At 51.7% G+C, this 23,386-nt stretch overlaps 1 protein-coding gene across 1 annotated transcript in view; it reads left to right on the top strand.

The window, feature by feature from the left end:
- Positions 1-23,386, top strand: part of MYO18B (myosin XVIIIB) — a gene marked incomplete at its 5' end in the record, with an annotated part of 197,630 nt that overhangs the window by 99,030 nt on the left and 75,214 nt on the right. Inside the window, 2 exons of the mRNA XM_056116572.1 lie at positions 4,380-4,532; positions 23,223-23,336. Of these exons, the coding sequence (XP_055972547.1) occupies positions 4,380-4,532; positions 23,223-23,336 (267 nt within the window). The remainder of the gene's footprint in view (positions 1-4,379; positions 4,533-23,222; positions 23,337-23,386) is intronic.

The raw sequence follows: 23,386 nt of genomic DNA, 5'->3' as shown, positions 1-23,386 counted from the left end.
TGAAAAACACCCGTCCCTTCACCAGTGCCCATTTTCCACCACCAAAAACCCCAGTATACCCCCATCCCACACCCTCCCCCTACGTATGGGGCAGATGATTTCCACATTACTCTCTCTCTACTGTGATTACATTCAATATTTTGACACCAGACCCACCATTATTTGGGATTTTACCCCAACAATCAGATCTGCCGAAAAGGTGACAGTAGGCAATTTGTTTTCTATTACTGGTTATAAATAACATATGATTTTGGAATTCCGAAATTTTAACAATTAAATCTGGAGGGATTTCTGCCAAAACCTGTTGGGTTCTGAGATTTGTTCCTGAGTCTCTGGGATCATGGCCCTTAAGCAGCTTGATCAGGAGCCAGAGAAGCCATCCGTGGGTGGTGACTCAGGGTCTCGTTGGGGCGGGGAGGAAAGGGCCAGCTCCACCCCCATCCCATGAGGCCCTGCATGTCTCATCACTGCGGGCCCAAACCTGACTGTCCAGTGGCCTCTGGAGGATGGCGACCACCCAGCCGCCAGGGGGAACAGGCCAAGGCACGAAACCTATTCCCACCTGGGGTGGCCTGGTGCTGGTAACCTACTGTGGGGACCAGACGCATTTCTGCCAAAAGCCACTGGGTTCCAAGATTTGTTTCTGAGTCTCTGGGATCATGGCCGTTAAGCAGCTTGATCAGGAGCCAGAGAGGCCGTTTGTGGGTGGTGGCTTGGGGTCTCTTTGGGGTGGGGAGGAAAGGGCCAGCTCCACCCCCATCCCGTGTGGCCCCATGTGTCTTGTCACTGTGGGCCCAAACCTGACTGTCCAATGGCCTCTGGAGGATGGCAACCACCAAGCCGCCAAGGGGGAGCAGGCTGTGAGACAACACCCTTTCCCCCCCTGAGGTGGTTCGGCGCCGGTAGCCCATTGCGAGGACCAGCCACATCTCTGCCCAAAGCCGCTGTGTTCCAAGATTTGCCCCTGAGTCTCTGGGATCATGGCCGTTAAGCAGTTCGATAAGGAACCAGAGAGACCTTGCCTCCAATTTTATAGCTGAGCCGGAAGTGGTTTCTGCGTGTGTCTCCCAATACTTAACTTTTGGCCATTTACTTTCTTGGTAAACTTTGCCCCAAGTTTTTGGGGTCTGGCAAAGGCACAGAAACAATTTTGGGGTATCTGGAAGTCTAAGGCGCCATCAGACTGCTGATGCACTCACCTCACAGGCACAGATTGACCTGCTGGTGGCACCATACCCCCCCCCCCCCCCCCCCCACACACACACACACACACTTAGGAAATCCTTGAGGGGATTGCTTACCCTCTGGGTGGAGTTTTAACTTCTACCTTCCCATTTCCCCGGGGCAGTAAGTGTTTAAGAGGCCCACCCAGCCCTTAGGACATGAGCTGGCGACTTCTCTCCCTCTGTGCCCTAGCCCTTGCCATGCTTGAAGGCCTCTTGGCTAGTCCCCAGAACTAGAGACAGTTGCTCGGTTCTGTCTTTGCTCACGGGAGTCCTCTCCCTCAGAATGCCCTTCGGGTGCAGTTACTCAGTAACTCCTCCTCCTGTGCTCTGCCCAAGCCCATCCCTCCCAGCTTGAGCCCGGCCTGTGCCTCTGTGCTCCTGGAACACTCCTGTTCTAAGCAAGAGCCACACGTGCCCTTCCCCCGCCCCCAACCCCACGCCCTGCCGCATGCTGAAAGGCCTCTGAATCGGGCTTGATACCAGAATCCTTCTGCTAATTGCAAACCTCCTCCTTAGTTTCAGTTTCATCATCTGTGAAATGGGAAGCAGGATTCGGCTCATCTTCTCTTACTCATCACAAGGGCAAAAATGTCTTATGTCCAGAAAGCGTTTTGCATGGCATCTGGCGTTAGAAAGGCCCCTAGGAATGTTGTTGTTGTTGTGGGGTCACACCAGGTGGTGCTCAGCTTCCTCCTGGCTCTGTGCTCGGGGGACCAGTGCCAGGGATCAATGCCAGGGATCAAATTCAGCTTGGCTGCGGACAAAGCAAGCACCTGAACCACAACTACGATTGCTCATCCCTGAATCGTGAGCTGTTTTTACTTTCTTGCGGCAACAATAAGAATGTCTGATTTTTTTTTTAAAGAGATTATCACAGGAGTTAAAAGCAACAATATGTGACAAAAGATCTGGCATAATGCCCAGTCCTCAGTTTAGCACGCACGCACACACACACGCACACACACACGCACACACACACACACACACACAGACTCCCACTTTTAAATTTTACACAATGGTTGTGCTCGCTTTGGCAGCACATATACTAAAAATTTTACACAAAGGTGTCTCTGAGAACAAAGAAGCATTCTAAGAACCAACTCGTTTTTCAAAGAGCTTGAAAGCAGAGGTAGAGAAGGAAGAGCTCCTAGTCCAGGGCAGCCCATGCTAGGTCATCGGACAGCACTCGGGGCTGCCGTGTCTGACACTCTACAGTGCGCAGGGTGCTTCCGGATCCATACCAGGGCCCGTGCCTGCCCTTACCTCTGCGCGTCCCTGTTCTATCTCGTGGGTGAGGGTGCTGCAATCAGAGAGCTGACCAGAGAGCTGGCATGATCCCACCACCACTGCCCTCCCCACCAGGGCTTCAGATCCCGGCCACCTCACTCCGAACCCCACGTCCACTCTGCAGCAGGCCAAGATTCTAAGAATCCCGGAAAATGCTTTTCACTTGGCAGAGGGCCACAGGGAGTCGAGTGTGTAAGCGCACGATCCCCTCGTTGAGGTGCCTACCCCCCATTTTCTTTCTTTTTCTTTTTGCTTTTTGGGTCACACTCAGTGATGCGCAGGGGTTGCTCCTGGCTCTGCACTCAGGAATTACTCCTGGTGGTGCTGGGGGGACCATATGGGATGCTGGGGATCGAACCCGGGTTGCTGTGTGCAAGGCAAACACCCTACCTGCTGTATATAGCTCTGGTCCCCACACCCCATTTTCTTTAACCACCCCCCTTATTTATTTATTTATTTATTTATTTATTTTTATTAGTGTAACACCATGAGGCACTGTTGTAGACTTACATATTTTTGTGCTTGGGTTTCAGTTATACAATGGTCGAGTACCCATCCCTCCACCAGTGCCCATTCTCCACCACCACTGAACCCAGCATCCCTCCCACCCCCCATCCCCCCACCCCGCCCTGCCTCTGTGGCAGGGCATTCCCTTTTGTTCTCTCTCTCCTTTTGGGTCCTGTGGCTTGCAAAAGAGGCAATGGGTGACAATCATGTTTGGTCTGTAGTCTACTTTCAGCATGCTTCTCCCATCCTCGGAGGATCTTCCCAATACCCTTTATTTGGTGCTCCCTTCTCTCTCTGAGCTCCCTTTTCCCCTAGCACGTGTGGCTGGCCTCCAAGTCATGGAGCAAAATTCCTGGTACTCGTCTCAGCCACTCCTGCCACCCCCTCATTTAAAGTACCCAAATGATGTGATGAATACTTTCTTCAAAAGGGATGGAATCCCATATATATATATATATATATATATATATATATGTATATATATATTTGTGTGCATGATCTTTGTCAGTTTTTTGAAAAAAAATTATTTTTATTGAATCACCACAAGATAGACCATTACAAAGCTGTTCATAGTTGGGTTCCAATCATGTAGTGTTCCAACACCCATTTCCCAGCACCATGTCTCCAGTCTCCCTCCTCTCCCTCCCGTCACTCCCCAACTCCCCCTACCCCAGCCTGCTTCAATGGCAGGCACTCCTCTCTCTCTGTCTCTCTCTCTGTCTCTGTCTCTGTCTCTGTCTCTGTCTCTCTCTCTCTCTCTCTCTCTCTCTCAATCCAAGACTTTTGTTTGCTTGCTTTTTTTATTTATTTTTTTTAAATTTTGGACCCACACTGATGGTGCTCAGAGATTCCTTCTGGTTCTGTGCTCTGGCGTCACTCCTGGTGGTGCTGGGGGCCAGGGTGGGGGTGGGGGTATATAGTGCCAGGCAAGTCCCGTGGCTGCTGTGCTGAGGAAGCTGGTTGGGTTTCTGGCTGCAGGGCTGTAGGCACCGGGCTGCTCGTCAGGCTCCAGACTCCCCGTCGCCTCCCTGTGTCTCAGCCTCCTATGCTCTTAGCCGCTAGATGTGGAACTGGTGTGACTATGGGACTGTCCCCGGCTGCGGGAACCCTGATGGCAGAGCCCGTGTTGGTTGGGCCTTCATGGAGTCTCTGCTGGCTCTGCACACGCATTTGCTTTGCCCAGCGGGCCCCGTGTCGTTGAGGCCCTTTGCATTCTGCAGATGAGGAGACCGAGGCTGGAGCAGGAGAAGGCACCAGTAGCAGAGGCTGAATTCCAACTGGGGATGTGGGGAGGGTGGGGAGGCTGTTCCTAGGAACTTGCTCCCGGGCTGCTCATGGCCACCTTCCCTTGCTTTTCAGATTGGACACCGGGACTTTGACGTGGAGAAGCGTCTTCGCAGAGACCTCAGAAGGACCCACGCGCTGCTGTCGGATGTGCAGCTCCTGCTGGGGACCATGGAGGAGGGGAAAGCATCTGTCAGCAAGGAGGAGCTGGAGAAAGTGCACAGCCAGGTGTGTGTGGTGGGACCGTGGGGCAGAGCTGTGGGGAGCAGGGGCCTCGGGGAATGGGGGGACCATGCTGGGGGGATGGGCAGAGCTGCGGGGAGCACAGGCCTCAGGGATTGGGGGACACTCACTGGGAGAGGACAAGGGGAGTCGGTCGGGTACTGAGGAGTGTGGTTGTTGTCTTTTGGACCGCACCAAATAAGTTTGGAGGCCTGGGGCCGATGGGGACCAGGGAGCAGAAGGGCTGAGTGCAGTGGGAGTGCGTGAGTGTGTGTGTGTGTGTGTGTGTGTGTGTGTGTGTGTGTGTGTGTGTGAGTCAGTGTGCCGGTGTGAGAGCAAGAATTTGCAATTGTGAGAGCTTGACTGTGCAATGATGAGAACGTGATTGGGAGTGTGAGTGTGTGGGTGTGAGAGTGTGAGTGAGCATACGTGTGTGATTGTGAGAGCAAGTGTGTGTGTTGATACGAGAGCATGCGTGAGTGTGAATGTGCGAGGGAGGGAGTGTGAGTGTATGAGTGTGAGTGTGCATGCCTGAGTGTGTGAATGAGTGCGAATGTGTGAGTGTGAATGAGAGTGAGCCAGTGGGGTATGGATGAGAGAATTTGTGTGAATCAAACTGATGAATGAGTGTGAGAGTGTAAGCATTTGAGTGGGTGTGGTTGTGTGAATTTGAGTCTGAATGAGTATGTGTGAACGAGTACATGAGTAATGTGTGTTTGAGTGCATGAGTAAAAGAGCGTATGGATGAGTAAATGAGAGATGGAATGTGAGAGTGGATAACTGAATACGTCAGAGTGTGTGTGTGTGTGTGAATGAATGTGCATGTGAGTCTGTGTGTGTGTGTGTGTGTGTGTGTGTCTGTGAGTAAATAAGTGTGTATGCTGGGGTGAACCACAGGATCAGGATGAGATGAATGATCGTCACACCAGCATTGCCAAGCCTCCTCCCAGCCCTGGCAGCAGTGGTGGGCAGGACCCCTGCCTGCCCGCCCGTTAGCCAGCTGATACTGCCGGCTGTGAAATGTTCTTACTCAGTCACTGGCAGTTGTCACTCCTAGGCCCCGGCATGGGCCAGACTCTTAGGGTGAGTCCCCAGAAGAGCAGAATGAGCTGACTGGATGGCAGAGAAGAGAAGGGACACACCCAAAGTCACAGAGCTAGCAGGCAACAGGACAGGATGTGAGCCTGGGTCTCTGTTCCCCGACTCCTCTGTCCCCTGCAGGCACTCACGGCCTTGGCCTCCGGGGGGAGGACCGTGGGTCGCTCCAGCCCCAGGTCCCAGAGACCTGAGTTGAGACCAGATGCCTTCCTGAGGTGGGCGCTGGCGCCTCACCAGGAGGAAGAGGTGTCTGAGGTGGAAGATGGTGGTGGACACGAGAGCTTTTCAGACACGGCTTCTTCCCCTGCCTGGCTGGGCTCGGGCGCGTGTGACCGTCACTTGCCTCCTTTTCCCGCCCTCCTCAGGGTCCGAGTAACATCTCTGTCTTCACTTACTCTCCATTGGCGTTGCCCATTTGGGTCAGCGCTGGCCAAGACATCCTGTTGCAGGGTCCCAGGGCGCTGGGTTTGCCTGACGTGCCTCAAGCCCCCCGAGGTGCAGAAGTGTTAAATCAGGAAACTGTTTAGGGGCTCTCTCTCTCTCTGTCTTTCTCTGTCTCTCTCTGTCTCTGTCTCTCTGTCTCCATTTCTCCGTCCCTCCCTCCCTTCCTCCCTACCTCCCTCCCTCTCTCTGTCTCTCCCTCCATCCCTCCCTCTCTCTCCATCTCTCCCTCTCTTTCTCTCTCCCTCCCTCTCCCCCTCCCCCCCTTCTCTCTCTGGATAGTTTGGCTCCTTCTCTAGGGTCCCCATCATGGACCCATTCTCTTCCGGGGTAACCGTAAGCCAGGCCTGTTCTGGACTGTCAGGTTAAACACCAGCAGCCCCCTTTCCTGGGCAAAGCCTCATCTCGTTATTCTGTCAGCGCTGGCGGCCGTGCCTTGATGGAACCGTTTGCCTGTGCTCATGTGCACCCCTCCCATGATCCTCGTGCTGTCCCCGCAAGTGGGGAGCTGGTCCAGCACCATTTGCGTAGTGAGGGACAGTTGTGTTTGGGATGCCCAGGGTCACCCAGCAGGTAAGCGGGAGAGTTGGGTTCATGGCGTGGGCCTGTGGTTCTGGATCGCATCCACGGGCCCTGTGGTCTCTTCCTTCCACCTCCCACCTGCTTGGTCAGCCAGGTTTCCTGGACACCCTGAGTGCCCCATCCAGGGACAGGCATTCTGGGGTGCATGCTGGGGCCACTGCCCTGCCGTTTCGCACCCAAACCTGGTTGACACCACAGCAGACAAACCGTTTCCCTTCTCACCCCGTCCCCGGCCCTGCCACCCAGGTGAATGCATTTTTTTAGGGACCCAACAAGGACTGACTGGGCTTTTGTTTCTTTCGCCTGTCTTCTTTTCTTTTCTTAGCATTCACGAGCAAGCGACTGCCCCTCTGCAGGGTGAAAGTGTGTGTTCTTGGGAAATAGTAGGTATTTAATGAAGGCGCCTTGGGCTGAATCAAAGGGCTTCATTCTTCTGAGAAAGTCCTTCTTCCTGAGGCCGCATCTGGCTGGTATCAAAGGGAATTCACAGCCGTGGCTTTCTGTGGCTGTTGTCATGGAAATAGTTATAAGGCTGGGATCGAGTGGACCCGAGGTCAGGGCACCGTCGCGTTGGCTCCCAGCACACGTGTCTGGATGCCGCAGCCGGCACTAATCAGATAAAGCCGTGATGACATTGAGCCTGGCGGCATCTCCTTCCTAATGGAGACCGTTTGTCCTTTACCTGAAGGCATCAGGGGGAGGGACGATGGACAGGAGAGGGAGCTCACTTGGCCGCCTGCATCTTCAGTGCTGAAGAATTCATCCACCCATTCATTCATTCATTCATTCATTCCCAAACTTGGTGGCAGGCGGTATTGCAGAGCTAGGTGGATCTGGAATAAGGTGTGAGACATGAGACTCTCCCTCAGAAGACTTAGATCTGATGACAAGTCCTATAGTAGAAGGGGTGCTTTGCCTTACGCATGGCCCAGCCTGGTTCGATCCCCAGCACCGTATATGTTTCCCCCAAGCCTCACCGAGAGTGAGTGATCCCTGAGCACAGAGCCAAGAGTAAGCCCTGAGAACCCTGTTGGATGTGACCCCCTCCGCCCCCCAATCCCCACCAAACAAAAAGAAGACAAGCACCAGTATTAGAAACAGGAGTAACGCACATCTTAATTCAGGCAATGAAGGGTGTGGGCCCAGCTTAAACTGGGCCAGTGGCAGCGGATCTTACCTCCAAGATAAGCAAAACCAGGGCCATAGGGGAAGGATAGGGATCGACCGTGCAGGATCCGGGACACCTGGCCTTTCCCCAGGAGGGGCAGGAAGCTGGGGGAGGGGTGGAGATCATGGCAGAGTGGACATCCCTGGAAGCACTTTTTCAGAGGGTTGCTCTGCTTTGTGGAGGAGAGTACATGAAAAGAGAAGACCAGGAGTTGGGGGAGTCCCCGAGGGAAGGGGGACAGTGATGGAGATGGCAAGAAAGGGCGAACTTGGTTGCTTTGACACTGAGGGGTCCTGCAGGTGGTCCAGGTGGCAGCAGTCAGTACCTTCTTTAGCCTCATCGGGTCTGGTGGGAATTGGGATGCTGGGAATCAAACCCGGGTAGGCCGTGTGCAAGGCAAACACCCTACCCACTATTGCTATCACTCCAGCCCCATGAGACACATTTAAAAAATCTATTTTGATAAATAAATTTTTAAGTTGGTTGTTAAAGGCTGTGGAGGGAATTTAGAACTGGTGGTGGGATTGGGGCTGGAATATTCTGTCTAAAACTTGGTTATATATAACTCTGTGTGTAAACTCAAAAAGACGGCAGCAGCGGCGGTCTGTCTCTCTCGCCGCCCGCGTTTGGTGGTCTCATGCTGGTTCCCCCCCCTGGCCCCCCGGGGAGGTCGATGGCGATGGGCAGGTGAAGGAAGGAACGAGGCCCAGGCTGGCTGGTCTTAGTTGCAGTTTATTCCATTCCCATCTCCATTCTACTCCGATTCTCCTCCTGCTTCTTCCTCCCCGATGCTACTTCATTCTCCTCAATCCCTCTTCATCCTCCTTCTGACTCTGGAATCTGGATACTGAACCCAATTCCCTTTCTCCTCTTGGTCTGGAGTCTGGATTCTGATCCCCCAGCCCATTCTTACAGTACAGTTAAATCCCAAAGCATGAGGGGTTGGGGTAACAATTACACATAGGTGTGGTCACAATCAATAGGGGTAGAATTCTTTCCTTCGGGGAAAGAGGCTTCTAGGACAGATCCTCTCTCAGCAGGACGACCCACCCTAGAACAGAATCCCCTGGGCGTGTTTCTCCTCTCCTTGTCCAACAAACATATAAGCATACATAATATAAATCATTTTGTATGGATATAGTAAGAAATACCTTAAACTTACAGAATTGCTCTCCTAGGGCCATCTCAATCTCAGACTATAGTGCTCAGGCCAGATAGTCCTTCCTATCCCTAGCAGGGTCCTAGTATCGTCATTACTTTTGGATCATGACGGCATTTGTCTATGATCAAACTCTTAACTTAGAGTTAAGAATCGTGGCGCTTTGGCCTGGCCCATTTTGATGCCAGGGTAGCTCACTGCTTGCGCTGGGTCCGTTCAGTCCCTCGTCGGGACCCTGCTTTTGGGGTGTTAGGGACCAAGGGCAACTGAGGCTTAAGTCGAGAAAGCAGATGCCCGGGAGTGAATAATATTCAGAGCCAATTAAATCCTAAGTTACAAAGTATAATATTAATGGTCTTTCTGTATCTATACAAAATGGGCATTGCTTTAAAGTGAACTATTCAAAAGACATAAGGAGAGGAGAAAGGCGATATTAACTTACAACATAATTTCAGTGTCCTAGAAGGATCTGACCTTACAAATAATTAACAGATTCTGGTTAGAGGAAAAGCTGATTAATTGATTGGGAAAGAGAGCATAGAGAAGTGGTTACAGATGAAGGAAGGAATGGGAGTGACTCTGGAGCACTGTGATGGGTGTAACCTGATAAACGTAAGCTCCTTGTGGCAAGGGAGAAAGGACAAAGCAATGTCATCCTACAACTTTGTAAATCATGGTGCTTTAATAAAATAAAATTTAAATGTTTTTAGGGCTGGAGCGATAGCACAGCAGTAGGGCGTTTGCCTTGCACGCAGCCAACATGGCCGACCCAAGTTCGATTCCTCCGCCCCTCTCGGAGAGCCCGGCAAGCTACCAAGAGTATCCCGCCCACACGGCAAAGCCTGGCAAGCCACCCGTGACGTATTCGATATGCCAAACACAGTAACAACAAAGTCTCCAATGGAGACGTTACTGAACCTGCTCGAGCAAATCGATGATCAACGGGAGGGCCTTTATTTTACTTTACATTTGACAAAAAAAAAAAAATGGGAAGGAGTTTCTGGTGAATTTCCGGTGATTTTCTGGTGAGTTTCTGGCAAGTTCGATGTACCTGGTCTGTCCAGGTGGTGGCCCCTGGCAACAGTGAGCTCATTCCCCTGTCCCCCTGCCTGGGCATCAAGTTCCCAGGGCTGAGAACAGAGCCTGATGTCTGTCATAGGACCAACTAGTGGCTGCTTTCATGAACCTGCCTGTGTTCGTGCTCTATCCCGAAGGTGAGAGGGACTGGAGAGACCCATCAGGTGGGGGAGGAGCGTGATCAGACAAGCTTGTCCACACAGCAGGATCCCAGGCCACCTCCCAGAGCGCAGGTGCACCCCTGCCTCTAAGGAGAGTGCCTGGATTCTTCCACATGATCAGACACCCCACTCTTTGTTCTCTGCCCTCCTCTCTAGAACCCCGAAAAAGTCGTCGTTTGTGCCTGGGGTCCGTCCACAGGGTTGGTCTCCTCTATCTAACACCTGAGGATGCTCCAGGAGTGAGGGGGATGGTCTGGGTGCCGTCCCGCTGCCTCCGCTCACCCCTGGGCCATATGACTACAGGCAATCCACTAATTTCCCGAGCTCCTCTCTTCTCACTTCAAAGAGGACATCATAGTCCTGGTTTCCTCGGACTAATGGAGAGACCCCTGGCCCATGGATTTGAGAGAATTGTCTAGTGGGAAAACTGTAAGATAGTGATGTTCCCCACTCGGGCACCCCCACCACCACCACCACTGTGGGCCGTGGACCTCTTGGCTCAGGAATAACTAGATATCCTGGAACAGGTAGACTAGGGTGTGTGTGTGTGTGTGTGTGTGTACATGTGAACTGGCGGCCAGAGGGGATCTAATGACACCTGTTCTTTAGGATCCAATTACTAATTAATTCCCCCTGGAATGTTTCCATTGGAAACAAACTAATCTGGAGACAGAAGCAATTCCAACAAGCAAGATATATAATTGAGATAATGGATGTACATAAATAACATCTGTGGGGAGCAGGTGCTGGCACCTGGCTCGGGGGAGCAGGCGGAAGAAGGGGCAGTGATGCTTTCTGTCCCCTCACCTCCTTTTTTTTGATTCTTGCTTTTGACCTTTTGTCTCCTCCCCCAAGGAAATATGTTATTTGCTTTCGCTTTGTTCCATCAGATTCCATCAGAAATATTTGCACCGAGTTCGTTAGCTATTGACTTAATGTATGCCAGAGGCTGCTTTCACCCCTTCCTACTGAGAACCAAGCTGTCACCTACTCTCAGTCACTGTAACCCCTGAATAGCTCTTCTCCTCTCCTCCTCGCCCCGCTCCCGCCATACCTGCACCTGCCTCTCATCCGGAGCTCCGGCCGGCTGCCCTCTGGATGGGTCCAAGCCCGCCCTCCATCGCCTGATCTTTAGCGAGGGTGCCCAAGTTCAGATGCTGTCTTGGTTCTGTGTGTGCAGAATGTATCAGGGACTTCCCCTGCCCTCGGCCCTCAGTCCAGCTCCTTCAACCGGCCCCGGAAGGAGGCCCGGTCACCCCAAGCAATGGTTTATGAAGACTTGAGGTCCCCTAAATCTGTTTATAGTAGAACCAGCTCGTGGCTCCTTTCATGAAGGAGCATGCTTGCTTCTGAAACTTTTTTTGCCAGATGACTGTCCATTAGCCTCTAAACCCCGGTTTGGACAGTACCCCCCGGGCCACCCTGGACTCCCCTGGCCTAGGAGAGACCCCCATCTCCTGATAGGGTGCTCCTGCCCTAGTAAATCACTGTATCAGTGCCATCCCATCGTCCATCGATTTGCTTGAGTGAGCACCAGTAACATCTCCATTCATCGCAGCCCTGAGATTTTAGCATCCTCTCCTTACTCGTCCTTCCCAAAGGTGCCTTATTGGAGGCTCTTTCAGGGTCAGGGGAATGAGACCCGTTGTTGTTACTGATTTTGGCATATCGAATGCTCCACGGGGAGCTTGCCAGGCTCTGCTGTACAGGCGGGATACTCTCGGTAGCTTGCCGGGCTCTCTGAGAGGGACGGAGAATGTATATAGGAGAATACAAGCAAGCATGTTAAAACCAAACACATGTGTGCTGCTTTAGGTACATCAGTGGGCCAGACTATAAGAGCTAGACTATAAAATCTTCCGGGAGCTTTGTTTTATAGTCTCTGGATCTTGGAGTCTCTGGATCTTGGCCATTGATGGGATTATATGGCCGGGGGAGGGGGGGCGGGAGTGGGGCCAGTTTGTGGGTGTGACTGCCAGCCTACTGGAAAACGGGGGATCTGGGTGGAGGAGGCCCAGTCCCGATTCCAGCAGGCTGGGAGATCTCAGCCCCAGATCCTGCACACCTGGGTTCCTCTGCCAGTTCCTTCATGCATGAGGCTCGTCCGAGCAGGTGGAGAGTGGCCTTGAGCATGGCTGAGGCTCAGTTCTGGAGGTTTTCGGCTGCCAGGGTTCTGCTTGGGGCGGGGAGGGAGACTCAACCCGCCCCGCTCCGAGGAGCCCCGGTAAAGACAGCCTGGCGCGGGGGCAGGAGATTCTGTGTTGCTCTCTCTTCAGGGAGCTTTGTTTTATAGCCCTAGTAAAAAGCACTTCTCTAATCTCTTTTTTGACCCCCCCCAATCCTCCCCCGCACCCCAGGAAGAATTGCCAAGGGTTGAGCCCTTGAGAGAGTGTGAGGAGAGTAAGTGCTCAGATCATAGCTTGACTCCAAGAGACTTTTGTCACTGAGCACCAGCTGGGAGTCTCTGTCCCTCCTGGGGCCCTGTGACACCCCCCTACTTCCCAGCAATCCCGGAGTGCTTCCGGGAGCCCTGGCACAGGGGCATATTCTGGCCCCATTTTCCGGTGCTCTTGGTCGGCCCATTGCATCTCCCGTAAGCTCAGCTTCTTAAATGGCAGTTGGGGGGGGGGCGCATCACTGATTGTGAGGGTTATGGGAAATTGGGCAATATAGTAGGAGGTTTGGAGCATGCAGTGACCAGATGCCCCTTCAGACTGAGCTGTGTTGTGGACTCAAGCTGTTTCTGACAGCGCTGGCCTGCAAAGCATGTCTCGGGAGAAAAGGGTGGCAGGTGGGGAAAGTGCTTCTTGGACCCGTGGGATGTGCGCTTGGAAGATCACCTGATGGGATGAGGTTTGGTGAGGGGCAGCGGAGGGAGACAAGGTCTGAGCGAGGCCTCGCCTTCACATCTTCCCCCACACCCCCTCCAAACCATGGGGCAGGTATCCTGGAGCTTTTATTTGTTTTTAGGTTTTGTTTTTGGCCCCAGAAACCAAACTGGCTCCCTGTGGTTTTGGTTTCTCCAGAACCACAGGGAAGCTGTCCTGGAGGTTTAATCAGGGTTTTGCTTTTGCTTCTGTGTTTTGTTTTTTTGGGGGGACACACATGGCAGTTGCTCAGGGCTTACTCTTTTTTTTTTTTAATTTTTATTAGTGAAACACCATGAGGTACAGTTGTAGACTTACAAATTTTTGTGCTTGGGTTTCAGTTATACAATGATCGAGTACCCATCCCTCCACCAGTGCCCATTCTCCACCACCATTAATCCCAGTATCCCTCCCACCCCCATCCCCCCATCCCACCCTGCCTCTGTGGCAGGGCATTCTCAAGGGTTACTCTTGGCTGTGCACTCAGGGATCATTCCTGGGAGGACTCGGGACCACCGTGGGGCTGGGGTCCAGCTGGGGTCTGCCGTGTGCCAGGCAGGAGCCCCACCCACTGCAGTATTTCTCCTGCCCCCAGTAGGTTTTCTTTGATGAGACTTTCAAAAAAAAATTTTTTTTTTGGTAAGATTAGGATGGTGTGAATTGATTCCGTGTTAACATAACCTCCTGTCAAGAGAGATAAAGACCAAATTGTAATTGGTTCTAAACATGGTGAGCAGGGGTCTGTCACCCTGCAAATATTGACGTTCCCACTGCTTCAGTGAAGAGGGGACAGTGCTGAACTCCAGAGAAGAGTGGCAGGGTGTGGTGGTGGAGGGTGGAGGGGGGGGAATACCAGGTGCCAGGGTCTTCTCGGCATTTAGAAAGCGACCTTGGCCATGACGACCTTGAAGCGTGCGCATCTCTGTTTATTCTGTGCCCAGGATGGGGCCACGGCCATAGGCACATGACCTGATTCTATCCCCCTACTCACAGGAGTGCAAGACTCCCAGGATGCCTTCGGGGGCCAGCATGTAAAAAGTGTGTATGTATGGGGGGGTGATGGGTGCATCTGTGGGTGCTCGGGGGAAAGAGTAGGGAGGGTGGGAAGGCTCCCCGCTGCAGAGGAAGCAGCCCATGTGACTGGGGAGAAAGCCCAGCCCCAGTTTCCCCCATGTCACAGAGTTTGTGGGAATAGAGATATGAAAAGGAAACCAGCTTCTTTATTTATTTTTTTCTTTATAAAAGCATTATTCTTTTGGTTTTTGTGCCATACCGGCAGTGCCCAGGTCTTACTCCTGACTCTGCACTCAGGGATCACTGCTGGCGGGCTCGGGGAGCCGTATGGAGTTCCGAAGATCAAGCCTGGGTCAGCCACATGCTAGGCAAGTGCCCTCCCTGCTGTCCTATCGCTCCAGCCCCAAAGAAGCTTATTTAGCAAGAAGCTCAAACTGACCCCCAAGTAGCAGGGATAGTCCAAAGAGAGCCTGTCTCTTTTGCCCCAGACATATCCATTTTCAGCATCTCCACACGCTTGTTTTATTCTCTCATTCTTTACACGGCCTTTTTGGAATTAATGGAAAGCAGGTCACAGACACGGTGGCCCTTTTTTGCTAATCAAAGTCAGAAAGTTTAGCGTGGGCGAAGGAATGTTTGCCAGTCCAAGGAACCCACTGTTAATATTTTTTTTGTTCTTTTTTTTTTTTTTTAAAGTCATGGCCTATAAGCTAAGAATAGTTTCCATGTTTTTAAATGGCTACTTTTGAGGAGTCCAGATGAATTCTTGTCCTTCGATTTGGCCTCTCAGCCCTCAAGATTAAAAGTATTTGCTGCGTGGTCCTTGGAGACAAAAGCCTGCCTGAGCCCTCATCTTACCTGCTGGCTGTTCAGAGGTACCCTCGGCCCCGTGAATGGGCTTCATTGCTCTTTTTCTCCCGGTTCACTTGCAGCCAGGCGACTGCATCTGGGGTTCTGAGACTGTGGGTCGTCAGTCTTTCTTTGTGCTTTGGGACTCTGACCTTTTGGGGTGCCCTCCGTCAGGCCTGTTGGTTGTACAGCATTCCTCTGGAGATCTGCGACTTGAATCAGCGGAGTCATTTGTGCTCGTTCAGGTCCATCCAAGGGGGAACCCGGGATGCAGGATTGGGGACCAGGATGGGGGTGGGAGGGGGGTCATTCCGTAGCCAGGTTCTTAAGCACTGAGTCATCTGGGAAGACGAAAGGACCTGACCTTCAGGATGCCTAGTAGCTGGTGATTTCGGGGAGAAGAGGAACCAGACGGTGACTTGATGATTCAATGCTTAGAAGTGTCACCAGGGATACCCCTGATGGTGCTCAATCTTGAACCCAAGCCTTATACATTTCAGGCTTGTTCTCTACTCTTTGAATCTTATCCCCAGTCCCCTCAGCCCCAGAGGGCTATTTGCAAGCTCTGTCTTGACTATCTCGTTGTAACGATGGACCCAGCAAGCTTCCGGGTTCTTGTGGATGGTTCAGGACAGATCACCACGCTGTTCTAGCTGTTCCAGCTCTCTTGTTGGCCACTCTTTATCTTTTTATTTTATTTTATTTTATTTTATTTTTGGGTCACACCCAACGATACACGGGGTTCCACCTGGCTCATGCACTCAGGAATTACTCCTGGCGGTGCTTGGGGGACCATATGGGATGCTGGGAATCGAACCTGGGTCGTTTGTCAAGCAAATGCCGTATCCACTGTGCTATCGCTCCAGCCCCAGCCACTCTTGACCTTAAAGCTCACCTAGGTGTGTCTGCAGGCTACAGAAGTCGCAAGGACAGGAAGCTCCAGGTGTGGGACAGCAACCCCATTTGCCGTGCCACTTCTGTGCCCGCATGCTTTCCTCAGTCTTGGTTTGTTCAATCTCCGTCAGCACTGTCCATTTTATCTGCATTGCCTGCATCCTCTTTTCCTCACCACCTGTGTTGACTGGACTGTCAGTCCAGTCTCCCAGGCAGTGGCCTATGTTTAAATGCACTACCTGTATCTGCCACCCTCAGCTACTTCTGCACTCTTGATTGGCCAATGTCAATGAGTTCAATTCATCATCCTGTCAACAAGGTTTAATAAAACAAAAACCAATCGTATCACGTAGGTCCTATGAGACTGAGGTTTTGTAATGCAGCCAATCATATTGCCCTGATTATCTGATACTACCCCATAACAACATAGAACCATGGGTGAGTTCTCACCTCCCCTCTCCATGTAGTCATATGAAATTCATCAGTATTACTCTGTGTGCAGGGCTTGGTTCGTTCTTTGGGGCCACTCTCTTACGAGACACACAGTTCATCCATTTTCTCTTAGTTCACCTGTGGGTTGTGTCTTGATGTTGATGGTAGTTGTTAGAGTGGCTGCAAATACTTTGGGGATCTTTTATTTATCTGGGAGGGAGGGAAAATTGTGTTTTTGTCCTAGGGTGATGATCATCTAGCAGATGTAGTATCTCTGGGTCCTAGTACAAGTTTCTCTTCCACTTTGCTGATCTCCCTCTACTTCCAATGGGCTTATGTTCCAATACATCCTTGTACGTTGAGAATATAAGTCAAGCATGCTGTTGTCTAGATACTGTGAAATTTCAGAATCTTCAGCCTGACCCAGGTGACTGGGCAGGACTGTATACTGCTGTCCTGAGTAAGGTTGAGCTCCAGATTCCCAAGCATGGTTCTTACTGAATTCATATCCCACTTACAGCCAACAGTGAAGTCAAAAGATGGGCCAGAGACATCTTATGTTTTGCATGCAGAAGGCTCGGATTTTTTTTGCTTGTTTATTTGGTTGTTGTTTTGGTTTGAGACCACCCCCCGCTGTGCTCAGGGCTTTCTCCTGGTTCTGTGCTCAAGGATCACACCTGGTAGGGCTCTGAGGGTCATATGTGGGTGCTGAGTGCCAAACCCGGGTTAGCTAAATGAAAAGTAAGTGCCTTGCCTGTTCTGCCACCAGCTCTGGCTTCTCTCTCTCTCTGACACTCACTCTCTGGGGAACAACACACTTTACAGCTCCATCATCACCAGAGGGGAAGTCAGGGAGGACCCATTTGAAGTCTGTGCCATCAAGTTAGACCCAAGTAGCCCTGAGAACAGAAAATCAGTAAAGGCTTCTGAAACACTCAAAGATAAAGACCAAACATTTCAAGGAATGGAGCTGGAGTTATAGTACCTGGGTAGGGTGCTTGCCTTGCACGCAGCCAGACTGGGTACCATCCCCTACATCCCATATGGTCCCCCAAGTACCACCTGGAGTCATTCCTGAGCACAAAGAGCCAGGGTAACTCCTGAGCATTGCTGGGTGTGGCCCAAAAGAAAACCAAATAAATAAAAATGTCAAGGGAGATCTGCTGTCCTGGGCAAGGGGCTGTAAGCATATGCCCCAGGGCTTCAGGGGCAAGACCATGAGGCCAAGGTCTCAGCTCAGCTCCATGCCCCAGTCACCACATATTAGCTGTGTGACTTTCACAAGCAAACTAACCTCTCTGAGCTTCGGTGCCCCACCCCCCTTCCAGCCTTCCCATAGGGATGAAAATACCTACTTGACAGAGTTGTTAGAGTCACAAATACACATAGAGTGCTAGATCCAGGATACCCCTGCGAGGAGTGTTTCTCATTACTGAAGATGACGGAAAATGTGCACTCAGCAAATGTTTAAGGGACCAGAGCGATAGTACGGCAGGTACGGTGTTTGCCTTGCATGCAACTGACTTGGGTTTGATCTCTTGGCATCCCAGAGCACACCCTGGAGTGATCTGAGTCTCCTGAGCACTCCCAGGAGAGTCCCTGAGTGCAGAGCCAGGAGTAGCTTCTGAGCATCTCCAGGTGTGACCCAGAAAACCAATAAATAAATAAAATAAAACACATCCACACACCAATCACTGAGGGTCCATTAGCACAGGTGGCAGGAGAAGGATGAAATCTCTCCCCCGGGCCCCACACATTAGTGATCATGGGCTCAGAGAGTGACCACTGAGTGTTCTGGGGTGGCCGGGATTCCTCCTCTGGGCCTCTGAACATCTGATTGTCAGAAGCTGACAATTTTTGTTTGTTTTTGGCCAGGCTGGAGCGATAGCACAGCAGGTAGGGCGTTTGCCTTGCATGCAGCCAACATGGCTGACCTGAGTTTGATTCCTCCACCCCTCTCAGAGAGCCCGGCAAGCTACGGAGAGTATCTCGCCCACACGGCAAAGCCTGGCAAGCTACCCGTGATGTATTCCATATGCCAAACACAGTAACAACAAAGTCTCACAATGGAGAAGTTACTGGGCCCGCTCGAGAAAATCGATGAACAATGGGAGGACAGTGACCGTGAAAGTGTTTTTGGACACACCTGGCAGTGCTCAGGAGTTACTCCTTGCTCTGTACTCAGGAATCATTCCTGAAGGAGGACCATATGGGAGGACCAGGAATCGAACCCAGGGTTAGCTGCGTACAAGGCAAGTGCCCTCCTCGCTGTACTACTGTACTGTCAACTCAGGAGCTGACGTTTTTCACTACCGAAGTAGGAACTCTGTGTGTGCATAGGGCTTCCAGAGGCTGAGCTGATGGTGATTCCCTCCAGGAAAAGCCCAGCAGCAGGAAGTTAATGCTCCTAAGTCCCCCGATAGGGTGTCAAGGCCTGGGGCGTGTCGGGATCTGTCTGCCAAAGTCCCCGTTTCCTAGAACGCTGCCCACTGGCCTTTGTGCGCTGTCTAGTTAAGCCTTTGCCATTGTTCCGTCAGCCCCCGAAATCCAGGTTCAAATAACTCTGCCGAAATTTCACCATTTCCCCCACCCCTCCCCACCTCATCCCATATGTCTGGCCCACTCATCTAGTTGCTTAATAAGTCCAAAGCAAACATTTTACCCAGGTATTTAAAGCAGGCAGATGGCTTCGCCGGGGAAAGTAATGCTATTCATCAGTTTATAGTTGATGCCTGTGTGATGGGAATCTCAATTACCCACACGCCGAATGAAAGGAGGCGGCTGTTGGGGGGAGAATGCCGAGACAGACACAGCAGGGGAGCTGCAGAAGGACAGCGGGTGGCCCTAGGGGGCCTGCAAAGAGTCGGGTTTAGAGTCCGACCAACTGGAATCCGACCTGGGCTGCTGCCCTCTCCTTGGTGGTATGGGGGCAGCTGAGCCTTCCAGGACAGGACTTGGGTGGGTGATTGTGCTAATGAGCGTGGAGTGGCCCCCAGAGGCTGTAGAGAGAGTCGGCAGTGAAGAAATATCTTTTCGTCCCCCAAGGTGAACCCATTGGGAAGTTGGGGGTGCAGCCCAACACTCCCCCTGGGAAGGTTCTGTGAGCAGAGCAGACGAGCAGTAAGTGGTGGTGGGTCTGGCCCAGGGCTTTGGAGAGACCCCTTTTGGTCTTGTTCGGGGGCCACACCCGGCGATGCTCAGGGCTTACTCCTGGCTCTGCACTCAGGAATCACTCCTGGCGGTGCGTGGGGGAACATACGGGATGTGACTGGATCGAACCTGAGTGGCCACGTGCAAGGCAAGTGCCCTCCCCACTGTGCTGTTGCTCTGGCCTGGACAGAGTGGTTTTGACCCAACTTTCGGCAGAAGAGCACCACAGACCACTCAGCCCTCGTTCGGAGTTCTTGGGTCTCAGACCGACTCTGTAGGTGTTATCCCTCTGACCTGCTCACTCATCCTGTATCTTGGTTCCAGGTGATGGCAACCCAGCTCCAATTCACTTAAACAGAAAGACAGGAAACTATTTGGCCAAAATTTGTGAAAAGAGCTGAAGCTAGTAATGCTGCCTTTCGGTGTGGCTGGATCTGTGTGCCCTATGCCTGTCCTTGGGAATGGGTGCTTTGCCCCACTGAGTTCGGCTCCCTCAACTGTAATTTTAGCCAGGCTCCTCCTTCTTGGCACCTAGATAATCCACACGTCCATCCTGTTTCAGAGAGTACCCACTTCACTTCCGTGATCACGGCCAGGATCTTAGAGGGAGCCCTGCTGGTTTCCATGTATAACCAGTCAACAGGTCTGGGGCTCTGATTGGCTTGGCCAGTCCCACCCTCTTTTCTGGACTTGAACAAGAGAGGGATGTAGATCCATGGCAACTGTATGGATAAAGAGGAGGGTAGATCCATGGGAATCAGATGGAGAGAGAGGGGTATAGATCGATGGGAACCATGTGAACATTTGGGGGGAATGGACAGTCTCTGAGTGGACACTGTTCCCAAGGGAAAGCACCAAAATTCTTCAGAGTGACCTCCACTGTCCCTGACCATGGCCTCCAGGGTGCCTCCCTCCTGCCCTTCCATTATCTCTGTCCTGGCCCCTGATGCCCCTCTGCCCCTACCAGCCCAGACTTTTTGCTCCCAGTACCCAGCTGGGCCATCAGTTCAGCACCTCCTCTGCTTCCTGCCTAGAGGACCCCAGAAGTGTGCCCCTTGCCAGCCTTATTCCCATCTTGCCTGCTCTGCCCCACAGCTGCTGACGGGCATCTATCCCCGACCCTGTCATTCCCCTTCTCCTCCCGGAAACCATTGCCCCCACAGTAAACCCCAGCCAGGCTCACAAGCAGATCCCCGTCCACTCTGCCTTACAGATTTCCACTCTCTCTCTCTGTCCAGCTGTCCCACAGCCAGTGGTGGCTTTTGTGCTTTGTGGCCTATCTTGTCCTTTTTAAAAAATTAATTTATAAACTTGTTCATGATCATTTGTCACGGTCATGGTCACAGTCCTCCCGTTATTCGTTGATTTGCACAGCGGTAGGGTGTTTGCCTTGCGCACAGCTGGCCCAGCCAAGCCGGGTTCGATTCCTCCACCCCTCTCGGAGAGCCTAACGAGAGTATCTCGCCCGCACGGCAAAGCCTGGCAAGCTACCCATGACGTATTTGATATGCCAATCACAGTAACAACAAGTCTCACGATGGAGACATGGGTAGCTTGTGATGGATGTCCCCTCTCAGCAGTAGCACCACAATGTCCTTGCAGAGACTGTCCATTCCCCCCAAATGTTCACATGGTTCCCACACCCTACCGCTGTGCTATCGCTCCAGCCCTGATAATTTGTTACATTCAGTATTCCAACACCAATCCCATCAACATAGCATCTTCCCACCACCTTTATTTCCAATTTTCTCAACCACCCCTCAAGACTGCCCATATAGCAGGTCCTGAATAATTTATCCTATATTGCTTGTTATAAATAATTTGCTAGAAATGATCAAAAAATATTTCCTTAGAAGAAAGTGTTTGAAGATTGTTGTATCTCACCATGGAGCCATTAAGCCCTTGTAGAAGAGATTAGTAACATGTTGTTAAAGGTTGAGCTTTGTGTATTTATATTTAGTTAATCAAGATTGGCTGTCATCTACTTTACATACCATCCAATGTGGTGTGCTACTCTTGGTTTATCAGTGGTGTGGAGTTTGAGATGTTGTGCAGTTGCGTTTGTGCTGTACACTCCGGGAATTAAAAATTTTTGAATAGGGTGATACAGCTGAAGTTAAATTTTTAACTGGATGGTGACTTTGGGTGCCCCTGGGAACTCATTCTGGCACAGGGTCCGGAAGCATCTCTGCAATTAATCTCTTTTAGCATTTACGTATGAGTCCCTGGAGCATGGTCATTAATGAATTTTTTTGCGCCAGAGGCAGTTCTTCGGCGTGCCTGCCAGGGCTTCCAAGCTTCCAGAAGAACAGGGAGATGGGGGAAGGTAACCCATCCCTGACTCCATGAGAACCTGGACATTTCAGTCTCAAGCCCAGCAAACCTGAGTTTTTCAACAGATCAATTTCTGAATGAGGCTCTTCCCCAGCTGTGGGATTTTTGTACATGAGCTTGGTGGATATTGTGTATTGTGGAGGCCCATCTTATTCTTATCCCTGCTCCAGGGCCTTTGCACTGGTTTCCCAACATGGTTGTATTCCTGTCCCAGGGCCTTTGCGTGTATTCCTGCTTCCCCAATAGATTTTCTTGTCTATTGGCCTTGGCCTTAATGTCTGTGGTTTGGAAGTGCAGTGGCCTGGCTGTTGAAAAATGTGCTGGTCCAAACAACACAAGATGGTGTGTTTACTCCTCTGAGCTGTGTGATTTCAGGCAAAGTGCCACCCTTCCCTGAGCCCTGAGTACTTCCTTATGAGTCCAGCATTCAGAAATTCTAGAAAGAGGCTGACACAGGCAGGACGGACTCAGTGCAATTGGGGTTTTTTTCACTGGGGCTGCATAAGTATGTGTCCCTCTCTGGATGGCCCCCTTTGCCAGCATAAGGGCCACCTCTGTAGCTGGATGGGAAAGCCACAGTGGCTTTTTCGTTTTGAACCTCTAGGGGAGTGGTGGAGGCAGGAAAGGTTCAGATGCAGAATCTTCTGGAACCATTAAACAGAAGGGGCTCAAAATCTGCCAACAGCCCGTGTGGTCCAAGAGTAGAGAAGTAGGTGGCCCATAAACTCAACTCCGAATGCTACTTGGCCGTGTCAAGGAAATGGGGCCGTGCACTTTGCTGCTATGAATGGAATGAGGGGGTTAGACTAGCAAAGTTAGCCGGAGGAGAGTGACAGAACAGTTGCTCTCTTGGTGGGATAGAAAGAAACACAGGCAGAAAATAATAATGGCCAAAGGCAACAGAACCCGAGACCTGATCAATAGAACTAAATTTACCAAGGGCGGGGGTGAGAGCCCAGAACACAGGGACAGTGGTGGAGGGAAGCAGGTGCTGAGGGACTGGGGGGTTGGGTGTGTGTGTGTTGGGGGGGGGGGTGTTGTGGAATGTTGTATGCATGAAACCCTGTCATGGAAAATAATGTAAACCCTAAATGCCTCAAATTTAAAATAAGGGTGGGGGGATTTACTGTGCTTACAACTTTGGAACCTGGTTAAGAAGTGGCCACTTGGCAGTTTTCCCAGCTGGCGCTGGGGCACCTCTTTGGGGCAGACCCCCATTCCCCCTAATTTCCCCCCCAAATGTCTCCTATGAAGATGTATTCGTTCCCCCTCCCTGTTGTGGTTCAAAAACAAAGTTGTGACCTCATGAATGCCCCCCTCTCCCTAACAACTCTGTTGCCAGAGACGGGCCGGGCTGGAGAGGAAGGTGTCAGTCCCACATCATTCGTGTATGAGGCCATTCATGTCTGACGCCACCCTGACGTCATTCATTCATTCATTCATTCACTCTCCCCCTCCCTACCCATGCAGCTGGAGCTGAGTGAAGCCAAGTGCGAGGGTGCCCTGAAGACCCAGAAGGCGCTGACAGCGGACCTGGAGAACATGCACAACGAACTGGAGAACATGACACGCAGCAAGAGCCTGGTAGCGTCCCTTTCCGGGGAGGGCCCCCTCACCCTGCCACCCTGGCCGGC

This window comes from Sorex fumeus, unplaced genomic scaffold (assembly GCF_029834395.1).
Source record: "Sorex fumeus unplaced genomic scaffold, SorFum_2.1 ptg000032l, whole genome shotgun sequence".
Classification (NCBI taxonomy): Eukaryota; Metazoa; Chordata; class Mammalia; order Eulipotyphla; family Soricidae; genus Sorex; species Sorex fumeus.
Note: the sequence above shows the minus strand (reverse complement) of the source record. Positions and strands in the feature narration are given on the sequence as shown.